Below are 16,403 nucleotides of genomic sequence, written 5' to 3' on the forward strand. Positions count from 1 at the left end.
GCCCGGGCCCGCCCTCCCCAGCGGCCTTCCCGTGGGCCTCGTGGCTGGAGCTGCGGCTGGGCCGTCGCACTCCGCCGCTGTGGCGAACGCTACGGGCGCTCCTCGGCGCGAGGTGCCGGCTGCCAGCCCTGCTCCGCCGGTGGCTTTCCCTCGCCCGTCGCCGCGTAAGCGTGCTCGGCGGCGGCCGAGGTGCCCGGTCTTCCTCTCAGAAACACCGACTCCGGCCCCCGACAGCCCCGGGAAGGGCCGCGGCCTGCCCTACCGGCAGCTGCGGCCTGCGTGGCGGCACCGGGCGCTGGAGGAAGGGTCAGGGCTGGGGAGTCGGTGGAAGCGATTCGCCCGTTTGTCCCGAGCAAACAGCGTGGTGTACCCGTGAACTTTAAAAGCGTCTTGCAAAGAATAGACCCCGCAAGATAAATTCACCCCGTGCAAAATGAAATCGAAGGGGTTTTAGTACTTCAAGGGTCTCTTCGTTTTGAACAGTTGAGAGCCTCTGAAATGTCTTTATCGTGTGGTTGGTTGGGTCCTTCGTAGCTTAGTAGTCCCGTGTGCTTTGGACTCGGTCTGCAGTTCGGCTGATCAAGTGCCATAGGGTTACTGGGGCTTCGGAGTAGCCTGACTTCAAAGGAGAAAAAAAAATAAATACGTATTTACTATTACTTTTCTTAACTCTTGTTCTAAATGGCAAAGAACAGTTTGACTCTCAAGAGACACTTAAAATGATCCTATACAGCATCTTGACAAAGTTCAGTATGCATCTCAAGTCTTTCAGTAGGACCTTGCAGTGAGAAGATGAGAATAATTCACATAGAACTTAAGCAAAAAAATCTCGAAGAGTGTTTTGGATATTTCAGGTAAAGCAGAAGAACGGAGAAAATAATCACGTTGCTCATTATCCATTTCACCTTCGCTAGAATAAAAACTTTAGATAATACATCTTGGAATGTGATTGGAGAGCCGAAGGCTAAGCTATGAACCTGAAGCAAATTATGGAAGGGCAGAAAAATTTAAGTATAGTATACATTTGTAAGCATGAGAGTTTTAGCCCTGATTCATCTGGGTACAGTCACTGTGACTAGGGCAGGGCTTGCTTGTGTCATGTGTTTGCAGCATGTCCAAGTTGCAATAATTTGTGTTCCTATAGATTATGTGAAGAGCTTGTGAAGGAAATTTAACAGCATCAAAGCACATCTTAAAAATCCATTAATTTCTTCTTTATAGGCTTTCTCCTGTTGTGTTTTGTTTTATTTTTAACTGTGGAGTTGCCCTGTATTTTTTTGTGGTCTTGTTTACACTATTTTTTTTTTTAAGAACCCTCCCTCTATTGTATTAACATTAATGCTTTTCAGCTGGGGAAGACACTGATGTAGAGGGAAGCGAGGTTCTTAATGTTACCAATGTGAAAGTGCAATAGTACCTGACAAAAATGTTAGCCTAGGCATGATGTTAGGAAACATCCATGGTATACTGACAGCTGTTTCACTTTATGGTGTAGGTGGATTGTTACCTGTGACCTTGTCCATTTTACAAAAGAATTATGTTGTCTTGAATTAGTGTATAAATACATTGTAATAGGGACTTCGGGCGGTCGTAGTTCTGAGGTGTTGCATGGTCTCTTGTTTTTCACTCCTGCCTGTGTACTGATCTGTAGTCTATACTAAATGGCTGACAAAATCTGTCTAGTTATTATTTTAAACAGAGTTCTTCTGCATGTGAATTTAGCTCCGGTAAAAGTTTCTGAATTATTAATCCCTGAGTTTTAGGAAGTTGCTGCCTTTGTTTTTCTTACAGAAGCTTTTTAGGGAGTTACACTGCCTCTCAAAATTAAGTAAGGCCGTATGTTGGTATTTTTTCCTGAATCCAGCTGTGGTTATGGAAGAGGTTAAGTTTTTCAGCTGTTTCTTCTCACGACTCCACTTGGGATTTGTGATCTACCAGTGGGTTTGTTTATGTAACTGATCCATGTTCCATCTCAAAAAATTGTCTGTTTTAACTCAAACCACCATTTAAAACTATTTAAATGAACCTGGCTGACTTTGTTTACAGTCATATAAGGTGAACTCATGTGAGCTACTAAGTTTCTATCAAAAAAGTAATGACAGTCATTTGGAGGCCGTAAGCTTTTTGTTAATGTACCTAGATCAGGATGAGGTCGTCTGTCTGTGGTTTACATTAAGCTGAGAATAGTTTTTATCTTTTTATAGCTGTGTAATGGCTGTGTGTGCTATGTTCAACTGCCCTAGCAGCAATGGAAGCACATTTGAACATAGGAAGTAGATGTAATTGCCCTGGTAGGTCTGTGTAATGTAGTTTGCAGCCTAGGACCCGATATGTGATTTTATTTTTTTTTTCCTCAGAAAATATTTAGGAAATCTACATGAATAAGCTATTCTCATTCCTATCTTTCTTTCTTTATGTGATTTGGTTTCTTGCTTTCTTTTTTAAGCTGTAGTTTTATGATGCAACTTGAATCAGTGTGAGTTGGCTAAGTGTATTATGTGTCACTACAGTATGTTTCTCCTTGTGAAATTCTGGAGTGGTTGTCATATTGCTGTTGTATGTGGACCACCAGCAAAGTTCACAAACTCTTTATATCTCTTTCTAACCTGACTCCTCAGCTTCCTGATGTGGCTGCTACTGTTCTGAGGTCACTGGTTAATAGATAACACCTTGATGAAGAATCTGGCTTATGTTCCAGTGTACCTTGTGCTCTGATGCTTCAGCAGTCATTATTTCATCGGTCTCCCGTTCTTGCAAGTGCTTTCTGCAAACCTGTTTTCTGTATTTGAGCCCATGCAGAAGTTCAGCAATTTCTTGTGCTTCACCTTTGTCCCAGTGTGCAACAAACCTTCATTTAGAGTCACAGAACTGAAAACTGTATGAGTCTGTTATGAGGGAAGTGGCAGCTGGGGATCACCAGAGTGCAGCACTGTATGCATCACGGACTTGAAGGTCTTAAGCAGATCTTCAGGTAGGAAGAGCTTATACTGCAGAAAGTTGGCCAGATAGTGCTGCCTTTTGAGTTGTTCTGTATATCACACATAAGGGAAAGGTGTGGAGCTGAGAAGCCTTTGTATGTGGAAGCACCAGAACCAAGACCTGGTCACATTGCAGAAGCCCTGTTAGGTGTCTACATAGCTCTGAAGAGTCATGCTCTGGAGTCTGAGTCTTTGACAGGCACTTCCCTTTGTTCCCAGTCACATTAGAGTTGCCACATTGTCTATAAGAAGAAAGTAAACTTGTCTTCATTTGCATCAACAGCTAGAGCAAGCTAAGATTTGGGGAAGTAGCATTTGCATTTATTGCCAGTCCTGACTGCTACCAGTGCAGAAAACTCTTAAATAAGTATTCTTTTAATGTTCTGCTTTTCCTTCCTCCATAGTGTCACTTGTGTGTGTGTGCCCATAATAATAAACATCACCTGTGATCTTCAGTAATACTCCTCTTTTACAGTATCTTCTCATCTTGATGGAACCTGTTCTCACCCTTGCTGCCTTTTTGCTGGCTTTCCAAGCACTAAAATGAATGCTCATCCTTTGGCCAGATCTCAGTCACAGGAAGAAAAAAAAACAAAACAAAAACAACAAAGCCCCCAAATCCTTAAGAAACAGGAAAATAATATAGCAGAATACAGCAGTATTAAAATTAACCTCATTAGGAGAGTCTTGCTCAGCTTTATAATGTTATATTTTCCTTTTTTTTATCAGCCTCAAATATTTTGTGCATTAGACTATATTGTAGCTTCTTAGCTAGATACTGCCAGAGTTGCAATTTATAAAATATTACAAGCTATTTCCAGCAACTCGGAGAGGCACGAAGTCTTCAATTACAAGATGCAGGCACTGCTGTCTATATAAAGCCTTTTCAGAGACAGGTATGAAAGTTCATCTGGAGAGGATGTGAAAGGAAATTCTGTTGTGCTGAGGAACTGTAATTCTGCAGAGACGTGTTACTTCTATTCAGTGCCCTTCAGCCTGACTTTTGGACAGAGTTTCTGGAAACGTGTGGGCAAATCACAGCTCCATCTGGCAGGATTTCTGTTTTGTCTTTCCAAATAACTCTCTCTCTAGCTGTTTTATAATGTGTAGCAGCAATACAATCTTACGCAGTAGTACTGATGGCAGGTGTGAATGTGAAACTGCAGAAGCACCACCATAACCACAAGTCTGGTCTCCTTTGTTGCAGCCTGTTACGTTGCTCTGGGGGCCGGGCATAGGTCACAGCAAAGCAGCGGAGCTATGTGGAGTCTGCACTGGGGACAGCCCAGGAAGTGTGAGAGCTCTGCCTCCTGGAAGATCTCCTCTCGAAGCTGAGTTTGGCATGGGCATGGGTAACCCTTACTTCAGCGTGCTCGAGCAGGGCTGTGAGCTGTATGGGAGGCTACCAAAGAACATAGGAGGGAAGGTGTGAAAGGATCCGATACTTTAAGCTCTCCTCGGGCTGAAAAGGCATTTTGCAGATACTCTTACTACTTTATGAAAGACAAACCAAACAAAAAGACTCAAGCAACAACCCTCTCCACCTAAACAAGGAAAACAACTGCTTGTTGATTTTTCTAGCTTGTCAGGCTGTGTATCTGCATGCTCCATAATCCCAAGGCTGCTTGGGGTTTTTTCCCACATCCCAAGCTTTGACCTTCAGCACGCAGCAAAGGGAAGGTGAGTACAAAAGTACTTCTTACCAAGCAGACCTGATGGTGGAGAATGTGCTTACTGGTGGCTCTCTTCCTCCTACCTCACTGCTTTAATCATGTGCGCCCAGCAGGAGATCTGCCTGTCTTTGAGAGAGTGCCTTTCTGGGAGCTTGTGCTCGCCTGTATGGAGGGCCTCTAGCAAGAGCAGCTTCCCGGCTTAAAGGAAACTGTGTGATGTGGAGTTTGACAGCTTCTGTCACCTGTCAAACACCAGCTGACTGTCACTGCAGGTTGACTTCTCATAACATGGCATGTAGAGAAGAGCCTTTGACTCCTTAGCAAACAGAGCTCTGCTCTTCCTGAAAGTTGTATTTACTTCCTAAGCATCTGCTTCAGATGTGTTTGTGCTGGTTTTGTACTCTTGAACTGTGTGTGTAGTTGATGGACAAAGTTTTCGTTTCATACTCAAAGCAAGATTTATTTTTTGCAGCTGCCTCCAAAGAATCTGTTTCTGGTTCAGGCCATACACAAGGCTTAAAAATCACAAAAGTGGAAAAAGCACCTAGTACAGCATATTGCATAATGCAGGCGTACTGAGACGTATGTGTCGGTGTCTTGCGCTTCAACACAATTTGATGTGAAAAAGAGAACCTTAGTTAAAACTGTTGAAATAGCCAAAGCCCTTGGAACAACCAGTGGGAATAATACTGAGTGGGAGAAGGAAAACAGCAGAAAATATGCTTGAAGGGTTCTTAAAAGTGCTTTGTCTCTAGCTAGGTATAGATGGTCACATTAAATAACAAAGCGTTTGGGTGGCCTGTTCTGTTGCTTACTGCTGGCAGAAATCAAAGAACGCAAAAGGCTCCTGGATGGTCTCCTTTGTTACTCTTACGTTTATTGAGAAAAATCTGCTGGAAGGTATTTCCTTTTTTTCTTCCCTTTTTTTACCTTCTGGTTTTTAGAGAGGGGACTCGAACATTGTCTAAAAAGAAAAGCTGCTTGTTTTATAAGTACAATTAGAGAGTACAATGATTGGGTCTCAGTTTGATTTCATTGGCTGCTTGTTTGTCTTGTGCTTGTATTTAAATACTTAATTGTTTTGCTCCATTTATGAGACTTCAAAGTGCAAGTGAATGAATGTGGAAATAACCTTTGTGTTTTAATGCATCTGTTAGTAGACCCTGATTCAGGAAGCAGAAATCTGAGTAGTGGAAATAATGTAGCATTACACTGTTACCAGGTACATTTCAGCCTTTTTGCTCTGTTCTAGGCTGAATTTATATTCAGAGATGAAATGTTCTGTAAAATTGCTGAATGGCTTTTCAGCCTTTCCTGGTGTGGTTTTTGTGAAGCCTTGTGTTTGAGAGTGGGGTGAATAGCATTCTCTGCCTGCAGCCTGTCCTTTACTTTGTAGATTTGGGTTGTCATTAAGTTCTTGCTTATGTGAAGTGCTCTGTATGGTTTGATGGCAATTCTTAGTACTTTGGAGCAGTGGAATGAGGTTAGATGCAAAATGGGAGACGGGTTTCTCCATCTCTTATGAAGACTGCTATAAAGTAATTGAGCCAGCAACCTGCCATGTTAGGAGTACGACAGGACATTTGTTCCAAATTCTTTACCTGATTTAGGTGTGTACACTTATAGTTTGTTGGGGTTTTGTTGTTTGTTTGGGTTTTTTTTAATCTATTTTAATTTGATTGAAAGCACAAGACTGTTGTCAGGAAAGTGAGCTCTAGGCTAATATGTAAAGTGGAATTAAGTCAGGCTTTGAGTAGACCTAACATCTTCGGTGTGTACACAGTGGATTAGGAGTTTGCAGCTGCTTCAATGAACAGAAGTGCAGTTTTTTAGCATCGGTAAGGCATTGCAAATTAGTGGTATAAGTAACATATTCTGATTTTGATGTACCAGGTTTTCTTTCCCTAATTCCCCACATGATGGAATGAATCTTTTCTTGACCAGCATGGATATATAGACCTTTTCAAGATGGTTAAGAACTGTGGTGAAGAGCCAAGTGGAATGACAAGTGAGGAAACTTACTTTTATTCCTAACTAATTCTGCTGCCATTATGTTGTTTCTTTACCTGATATAAGTCAGTTTTTTTAGATGAGAATCAGTAGCTGAAATCAAGTAGGTATGCTTATCCTTGGGAAAAACTTACATTTGAGCTTAACTTGACATGTTGGTTGCTTTGTCAGTAAAACGTTAGCTGTGCTTAATCTACTAAAAACAATTATGTGCATTGCTCAGTGTTAAAACTTTGCTTAAAGTTGTACGGTCTATGAGCAAAATAGCAATTTTAATTTGTGTTCTGATCATTCCTTTGTCAGGAGGGAGCATCCACTTCTGCTGACGTCTAATTTGTATGTTTGAAAGTATGGTTTCCTGACAGAAGAGTGCATTATATTTTTTAAGAGCAGATCTTTATTAAATGTGCCATCAGTGGTGGTTTTGGAAAGATGAGAAGGGACCCACTGTGGGGCAACTCAGTGAAGCTGAAAATGTAAGTTCTATGCCATTGCTGTTTTATTTGAATTACAAATACAGATTTTTTTTTTTTTTTCAGTCTCCAGCATGTCAGTATATATGTGTGTTTTTTAAAAGCCCGAAGCTTCAAATGAACATTACATGATAAATATTTTATGTAGTTTAAAATTAAAAAATTGTTTAAAAACTCCCCAAACCAAAAGCAAATGAACAAAAAAAAACCCCAACCCCCAAACCAACCTCTTTTATATGTATGGGGTTAATTTCCTTAAATTAGTCAGAGAAACATTAAAATATACACAAATCAGGCTGCCTTGGTCGTACTGGTTGAATGTTACATTGTGTCAAGGCTAGAGACTTCCTTTGTCCTTAAAAAAGGAAGACAAGTAATATTGATAACTATTTGAACTTGATGACAGTTAAACCAGAAATGTCCTGCACTGCTGAATGCTTTTAGTAACCTTTGAATAGTGGTTAGAGTATTTTTCTGGTCTGTTTGCTTAAAAAGTAAGTTCTCGTAATGACTCTGGAAAATTATGTTTACTGCTGATTGTTTCCCAATGCAGTATCTCTGATTTAAAGAGCTTTGTGAATTCTTTTGGTATCAACTAAAGTTTAGTGTTTTCTTCTTTTATTCTGTGTGTTCTGTCTCTTCTTGAATGCTACCCGTTTCCTTCTCTTCCTATACTTGAGATTGTATGTGTAATAGGACTTGCAGTCAGTCCACTCTACTCTAGAATTTTGACACATCTTGATAATGCAAGCTACCATGTGTGGTTTCTAAGAAGACATCTCAGTGTAAAAGACTGATGAGATGCATCAGGCCTTTCATCAGATCTTTATTCAGCAACTGCATACACATTTTCATATTACACTGAAAATGAAACAATAATACATGTCTCAAGCCTCTTACATTGCTTTTCCAGAAATTTTAGAACAGTCACATGGTGCTTAATACTGTTTTATAGTAGCTTTTGTCTGATTTTGTAAAAATACAGTTCTTTAAGAATATATAGCAGTTCTTAGAAAGCAGGAGGGAGTTTCTGGCTTTTGCTATGGAAAACAAAAGATGTGTAGCTGGATAAATTTAGTGTAGCCTCAGAGTAAACATGACTCATGCCTTTTAGCTTAGTTTTAGAAAATGCATTTGTAACCCGATTTTTTTAATTTCTTCAGAGTTCTAGGAGAATTCTTCACAGCGAGTTTGCCGATATAACAGTACTGGTTAGCGATGTGATGGCTTGTATACAACAAGTCTATGTTAGCAATTATTTCCTAACATAAATGTAATCTTAGATCTTTTAAAAATAACAGATTTGGTTTTGGAGGGTCTTGAGGATTTTTTTTCCCCCCTTAGATTTTTGTATGGGTGGCTTAACTGTTTTGAATTCTTTAGATTATGTGTCATAAGAAAGAGTACAGTTTGCATTTTTCTAAGGACAACTTACAATTAAGTTAAAGTAAAGTTACAATTTGCTTTACCTCTGTTGGAAACTGGAGGTGTTTTTGGGTTTTTTTACATTTTTTTTCCCCTTAATGTGAGGAGTCTGACCAGGATGACTATTATACTCCTGCTATTTTGGATTAATTTCTTCTATGGACAATTGTATTAATGAAAATAAAATGGAATCTTTTTGAACATGTGTCTGCAAGGGAATTCCTTTGCAGTAACTACGGTGATTTAAATTCACTCCATGCTTTATGGAAGAATTTTCTTATATATTTTCCTAAGACTGTAATGCTTCATCAGTTAGTTTATCAGTTTAGGTTTTGAGTGCAAAAAATGGTGGGGGGTAGAAATTGCATATTTTTCCTCTTCTGTATAACTGATAGACACTTTGTATTTATTGGAAACACTGGTCATTTTCTTTCTTTCCCTTAGGGAATTATAAATACATTCTTAGATCCAGTTTATGAAACAATTGGTTTTCCTTTCACTGGAAAGGAAAGTTGAACGTTCTTAGTAAGATGCTGGGATTGAGACTTGAGATCTTGGTCCATCCTCTTCCTGTGCCAGGTCGGCCACTTCTCTACATTTCATTGTTCTGTCTGTCAAACAGAAAAGAAAAATGTGTTGCATTGGGTTGATTACATTGGTGCCTGCCTGTTTCTGTAGTGACTGGCTTGCCTGTAATGGATGCTGATCTCTGGCTACGTGTGCCTGTGCCTACAGAATGTCTGTGATGCATCCATCCAGCTCCTTAGGGGTAGCAGTACTGGAACAGGCAACACCTGAGGCTCGTAATCTACCATCAGAAATAAACTCTGGCCAGCTAGAAAGATGATGATGTTAAAGCACCCTGACCTGACAAGTTTACTTTTTCTCTTCTAGGCTGGTAGAGTTTGAAAATTATGTTATTTTGTAGGGAATGCCAGTATCTTAATATCTCTTTTATTTGTAAGATTGCTTAATTTGGAAGGTAATTTTCATACAGGCAGATTTTTGTACATATGTTTTTGGTAGTTGAATTACACTGGGAGGAGATCCTTAATGTCAGGAGATGTATATTTCTGAAGAACTATGAGTGAGGAAGGTGCTGTGGATTTTGTTTTGCTTTGTTTTTAAAGGTGAAGGTGAGACTGCCACAGGAGTATTGTTTTTCATCAGTGCTGAAATGAAACAGCTGTTTGCTCTAATTGGATGTGTGTCGAATGGCAGTACCCAGAACTGACTAGTGAACCTCTGAGTATATTGCAGCCTCTGGCTAATTGTCTAGAATTCCCTTTCAGTGTGTTCAGCACAGCCCTGCTCTTCTAAATCATTATGTTATTACAACTCCATTTTCATCTTGGGGGGGGGGGAGGGGGGGGGGGGGACCCCCTCATCCACAGCAAACTACAGACTGATTCATGTTATGTTATCCAGAACCAATGGATATAGCTGACCTGCAAGTCTGGCTATTGGGTTATTCAAAATTATTTCCCCTCTCCTAGTAAACTAATTTTCAAGAAGAGAAACTTGAATATCTGAAAAGGCAAGTCCGTAGATAAAATCCTCTGTAAAGTTCAGGGCATGCTCTTAAAAGCAAGAGAAAATTATTCCTTTCAGTTGAGCTGTTAGTGTTATCTCTTATGTAATACAGTACAGCATGCTTTGTATGTGCACAGGCACCTATTTTTATATACTTTTATTGTGCTTGGTAATATCAACAGAAGGTATTGCCCAGGAATCTGTCCAGGAATTCCACTGAAAATATTGTAAACAAAGGAGATTCTGTCAAAATATGTCTGCAATACTGGCCGTGGTAAATACCTTATTTAAATGAAATCCTGGGCAATGCTGATCTATCTTTTGGTAGGTTTAACAATTTCTAGAATTTTACTAAGACTTTAGATGGAGAGATGGGACAAAATGTGGATCTGTGCATTGCCTTGGCATACGTGGATGTAGTGGGAGTCACCGAAGTTTTGACCTGTGTGTAAGTTCGGAGGTGACTGATGTCTTTTTCCCTTCTGTGATTAATTGTGATAAACAGTTTAGGCCTCAGTAATCCTGAAGCAATGTACTGTAAGTTCGCTGATTGAGATTCATGCAAACTGTGTGACTTCGTTAGGTCATTGGAGTAAGGCATCCTAATACATAGTGGGATACACAGCCTAATGCAGGAAATACTTCAATATAGGCTATTCACTTCCCAATGTAAGGCAACTGATTGTTAACAGTCCTAGCTACAGAGCATGTTTTTCAGCAGCAGTTTCTTACAGGACTAATCATTATAAGAGAGTTGGATTAAAACATTGACAACACTTGGAGTGTTCTGCTTAAAGTCTCTTGGTGCTGAGTAATGTAAAGGTGCAGGAGTACCTTTCTCCCTTGCAGGATCTTTGTCACTGAACCTGTTTTAGTGAGGAGCAGTCCCATTTTTTAGCACTGACACATTGTGTGAAGTTAGGTCTCAACCTGTTTTACTGGCTGGAGAATGAATAAATTAGAAATACAAGTTTGAAAAACATGACTTGCTGTAACTTTTTTTTTAAATTGTTTTCCTTGAATACTTTTCCATGACAGTAAAGAATGGTGTAAGCATGGCTAATTGGAGAGATGAACCAAAAAAAGTGTAATGAAAAAAACAGCTGCAATTGTCCCAGCTCAGTCTGGTTAACTAGCATCTTCCACTGTAATTTCTCCTTTATTTTTGGAAGTCTGCCTCTTCCTTTTCCTGTGTATTGTTTTCCTTGTTGTGCATTCCAGACTTCCTTGACCTCTTCATTGTTTCAGACGTCCGTCTCGTTTGACTGTCTAAGGTCCCTATACATATGGTAGAAACTCCCAGGATTCTGGAGTTGTCTGTTTTTCTTACATAAATTTCTATGACTTGGGAATGTAGGAGTCCACCCTCTTCTAAATGATAAGTTCTCTTGGTTGCTGGAAGAGATTGCTAGAGAATAATGGAGAAGTGCTGTCCAAATCTGGCACTTATTTGGCATTGCCATTTGTGTGCCAATGATCCAGGGAGGGAAGGACTAAGTGAACTTGGAAGTACTGTCATTGCTTTATTTGCACATGTTGAATTGGTCATCACTGACAAAATAATCTTTATATAGAAAAAGGTATTTTATGGCCTACTCAGTAACTGTTATCGCTAAATAGTGACTCCTTGCTGTAATTAACTTCAGATTCTCAGCCTTACCAAGGTTTGCTAGTCTTCTGAATAATTATTTGTAAAAATTATAAATTAATTATGAGCGTCACTAGAACACAACAGAGCTTTGATGTTATTTGATATAAAGAAAAAAGTGAGACCACACCATACTCTATGCTTGTACTTCAACTAATAATCACTTTCCTATACAAAATTAATGCAGTAATTGCAGTTATTATAGATGCCATAATGTTTTAACTAGGCTTATTCAAAGGCTTTATGGCAGAAGTGTGTGTGTGGGTGGACAGAAGCCTCTTCTTGCTTTATGGCTTATAAAGCTGTAAAATGTGTTTAAAAATTAAAAAAAAACCACGCAGGATGAGGTTGGAAGGCGCTTCTGGATGTCATCTGGTTCAACCCACCTGCTCAAGTAGGGTCACCCAAGGCAGGTTGCTCAGGGCCGTGTTCGGTCAGCTTCTGAGAATCTGCATGGTTGGAGACTCTACAACCTCTTTGGGCAACCTATGCCAGTGTTTGAACATTGAAGAGCCCCAACTGTTTACTCTTAAAAAAAACGGGGGGGAAGTCATGAAGGACGTCTGGAAGATTGGGAGATGTCTGTTATATTTTCCAGTACTTTTGTAAAAGGAGCAAAATTTCTGAATTTTAACAGAATATAAGAGTTCCATAATGTTAACTGGTCATTAGTAGGTGTTAGCAAAGGAATATTTGTCAACTGGCTGCCTTGCATTGCTTCCTTTGCTTTTCTGGATTTTTCTTTTAAACTCTATTTTACTTGTTTTCTCTTCCAGACACAGATTCAATACCTAGTTAGTTGGAAAAGGTGGCTTCTGTTTAGCTGTCAGCCATTTGAAAAGAAGAAAGGCAGCCTTCTAGAAAATGGTTTCGTGGATGCTTACGTATTTTTTTTATCTTTTAGCTATCTAAATAGGAGAGATGGAAATGTGACTGTGTATTTTATTAAAATTTCTCTGTCCTCTTTTTTCCAGGTCTGCTATTTCTGTTATGCGTATACCAGTTACGAGAGGTTTTTTGTGATTTCTGAGCTTGGTGCTGTCAGCCTCATGTGAACAAACTAAAACGAAAAGCAAGCTGATTTTTAGAAAACAAAATGCCGCGGAGAAGGAAAACTGGTGGGAGTCCTTCTCGGAAGAATGGCAATTCTGACAGAACTGCTGTTGCTGTATCCCAAGGGGACCCAAGCCGCTCAATGTCACAAGCAGTGCATAGTGTCAATAAGGAAGAGCTCTTCAACAGCATGTCAGAGATGTTTTCTGACCTAGATCCTAGTGTGGTTTATATGGTTCTGTCTGAATGTGATTTTAAAGGTAAATAATGTACAGTTGGCATTACAGTTTTGTTCCATATGCAGACAGATCTTAACTAGGTTCGTGTGGGTGTTGCAAGCGTATTTGTGAGTTTAGCTTTTAATGAGTAGGTGAATCATAATATTTTGAGATTTTATAGCTCTTTCCATGCAAGATTCTTTAAGTTTGATGTTTCTGTGAGGCTGGTAATTTGCAGTAGCAATGTGCTGCATAAATGGAGGTACAGTTTAAGTGGCTTATTCTGTGACACAGAGCAGGTGGTGATAGAGTCGTGAGGAGAATCTGTTTTTTCCAATTAGTTTCTGTGCCACATCTGCTAGGTGCATAAACTGTTTCTGCAGGAGGGATATTTTATGTTCTAGATCACAATTAAGACAGCAGTACGCTGTATGTGGTCCTGGCAGCGTTTGCTTTTCCTTAAATACTTGAATTGAGCTTCTGTTATACTTTCTGTTTTGCACTGTCATCTTGTCATCTCCACTGAGGATTAGTTTTCGCAGGATAAATTCTGTTTGTTGTGTTGAATTCTCTGCAGCCTCACTTGGACTGTGTTTCTTCCCCTGTATTCTGCCAAGCCACGTACCCACCTCTCTATTTTCATGTCTGCCCAGTCCTTCACGTGCTTTCGTAGTTTTGAAATTCTTCTATATACAAGCTCATTCACTTTTAATAAAAGTAGTGGATGAGATGCTGGGTAGCAGCATCTGAGGAGTTATTTGGCAGGGGAATAAGTCATATATGGAGCATTTTAATCAATCTCTATTCATGTGATCAGATGTGATTAGCTGAGATTTTTCCAAGAATATTTGCAAAGAAGGCAGAGTTTGGTTTTTTTTTTTTATATGTATAAAAGCTAGGTAGTCATTAAAAGGTCTACTTTTATTGATGTTTTTATCTTACTTAAATTGTACGGAGTTTATAACTTAATAGCTCTCTCACGTTTGTTGCTATGATTGTTGTTCCTTTTAAAATTGAAATTGATGGAATTACTGATGCATGCTTTGAACTCTTAATAAGATTACCTTTATCAAAATAACAGATTTATCTAGAAGCTTATTGGAGAATTCAGTAAACATGCTGAGTTCATGTTGTACTATTAGGAATGGTTTAAAAATGGAAAGATTAGCATCTTTTCGTATGAGTAATAGTAAGTTGTTCTCATACAGTAGAGAAAGATGGAAGGACAAGGAAGGTTTTATTTAATGTGCAGAAAGAGTTGGACTTTAATGGACATAGACTTTTTGCTACGCTGTTTTTCAGGAAAACAGAAGCTTAGTTTTAGGGCTCAGATGATGCTTGTGCCAGGTTTTCAGTTTGTTCATGTTGATCACAGGCAACCTATACTCCATTTAGTGGCTTTACAAATAATTAATGCAGATACTGGATTTTTCAGGCTATATTAGATATGACATTTTCAATTGGGCCTAGCCATAATAAACATATTTTGCATACTTTTATCTTTTTAGTCCTCAGTAGTGTTTTTCAGTTAATTTTACATTATTTTGCCTGTAGGTGATAGGTTAGAAGTAAGTACCCATTTAAACACACAGTTCTGTTATTTTTTCCAGTTAAACTTAATAATTTTTAGACACTATTTCCTTAGTAATTTTTATGCTTATTAGGTTATTCTTTTGCAATATGTCTGTATTGAGTTCTGCCTTTACCTCTAACAAGAAACAGATCAAGGGGGTTGCAGAAGGCATGTTAAGAGATTAATTGGTGAACTGTCTTTTGCTTGTCTCCTTAGCTGTGATAAATCCTCCTTCAAGTAAAAAAATTGCATTCAGATCAACTTGTGTTTGTTCAGTTGACCATGCTTTATTCTCTTTACCTTATTCAACAGTAGAAAACGCTATGGATTATCTGCTAGAGCTCTCCACCCACGCTAAAGGAGTAGCATCTTCAAAAACCTTGGGTTTTGATTCAGTAGCATCATCACTAGCTCTTGTTAATCAGCAAAGATCTGCTGCAGATGGAAGAATGGGGGAAAGTACTGCAGAACAAAGGAATTCTGAAGAAGAAAAAGAAAAGGCCCTGTCACCTGATGTGCAGCTGACTGAAGAACTGGATTCCTTAATAGAAAATGCCTTTCAGAGATACAGCTTGACTGATGAATTGCCTAATTCTGCAAATGACCAAATAGTACCCAAGCACTCTGTGGAACATGATGGCTTTAATGAATTTCCTGAGCAGGAAAAATCTGATTCAGGTTGCAATGTCCTACTTTTTCCACAGCAAGCAGGGACAAATGATGAAGTTTTAGAAAACTGCTGCTGTTCTCAGCCACCAGCGAGTCAGCTGAGCTTCCAGACAAGCTCACCAGCTGCATCAGACACTTTTGCACAGATACCAGAAGATTCTGATTTGTCAGAAATGCATGTTCAACATGATGTAGCTTCAGAAGTTTATAAACAATTGAATGGAGAAATATCATGTGGAAATTCTGATCAGACACAAGATACTGGTTTGGATCAAAAAAATGTGACTGCTGTTTCTGGTGAGTCCTCCCAAAGACCTCTGGAACTTGGAGTAGCTGTCACTGGAAATCCTAATTCAAGGTGCCTGGAACAGCACAAAGAGGCAGTGACTGCCTTTAACAGCCACCAGAGCACTTCTCTTCCAGAGGTGTATGTCTCTCTTGAAACATCCAGTTTCAAAACACCAAAACCTGCAGATTTGCAGCAAACTCAGCAGGGTTATAACTTAAATTTTTCTACACCATCATGTCAGCCTCAACAACACTGGAATCTCATGGCTCCTGTGTTTTATCCGTCCAGTGGAAGTCACAGCTTTGTAACTCCTGTGGCTGTCAGTCCAGGGCAGTGGAGACCTGTTTCAGACTATAGGACTTTGGAAAAAGGACTTTTTTTTCCCTCTCCAGTGGTTTCAAATGCCTGGGATAACAACCCTTCTCTGAAGGTATGGGGAAATCAAGATAGAAACTCAAAATTGAACCTCTCGCAAGCACAGCAGCCACCTGTTTGTCACATGATGAGAAAAAAGATGCACCTTATAGGTCAAGTACTTGTTCTTCTCAGAGGTGTTCCAGGATCAGGAAAATCATATTTGGCAAGGTAGAACATCTATATTGTGAGCTTATAAAACTCTAAAAGAAACTACTTAACTGTGTACAGGATTTAGTGCAGGCAGAGACAATTTTCAGACATTTGTAAATAGTTATGCTTATACCCTAATTGCCAGCTACATGGTACATGCAGCATGATGAGTAATAGTAATTGCAGAGAGCTGAGTTGCTTGCAGCTCCTTGACCTGTAGTGGAAATTGAAATAGGAGGGGTTAGCTTTAAGTTCTCTCACTGGCCAAAGGAGTTTAGGTCAGGAGAGGGTCAT

The 16,403-nt window shown here is 39.5% G+C and overlaps 1 protein-coding gene across 4 annotated transcripts in view; it reads left to right on the forward strand.

Annotated features, from left to right (window-relative positions):
- Positions 1 to 4,563: 4,563 nt before the first annotated feature.
- Positions 4,564 to 16,403, forward strand: part of N4BP2 (NEDD4 binding protein 2) — a 38,462-nt gene continuing 26,622 nt past the window's right edge. For 2 of the 4 annotated variants that reach the window (XM_010574455.1, XM_010574458.1), the window contains exons 1-5: positions 4,564 to 4,658; positions 6,545 to 6,659; positions 6,965 to 7,137; positions 12,715 to 13,053; positions 14,897 to 16,127. In XM_010574455.1, coding sequence (XP_010572757.1) covers positions 12,837 to 13,053; positions 14,897 to 16,127 — 1,448 coding nt within the window. In that variant the 5' untranslated portion in view covers positions 4,564 to 4,658; positions 6,545 to 6,659; positions 6,965 to 7,137; positions 12,715 to 12,836. Of the gene's footprint in view, positions 4,659 to 6,544; positions 6,660 to 6,964; positions 7,138 to 9,003; positions 9,139 to 12,714; positions 13,054 to 14,896; positions 16,128 to 16,403 lie in introns of all 4 variants that reach the window. The other 2 variants (XM_010574456.1, XM_010574457.1) reach the window with 2 other exon arrangements.

Source organism: Haliaeetus leucocephalus, unplaced genomic scaffold, assembly GCF_000737465.1.
Source record: "Haliaeetus leucocephalus isolate CR32 unplaced genomic scaffold, Haliaeetus_leucocephalus-4.0 Scaffold439, whole genome shotgun sequence".
Classification (NCBI taxonomy): Eukaryota; Metazoa; Chordata; class Aves; order Accipitriformes; family Accipitridae; genus Haliaeetus; species Haliaeetus leucocephalus.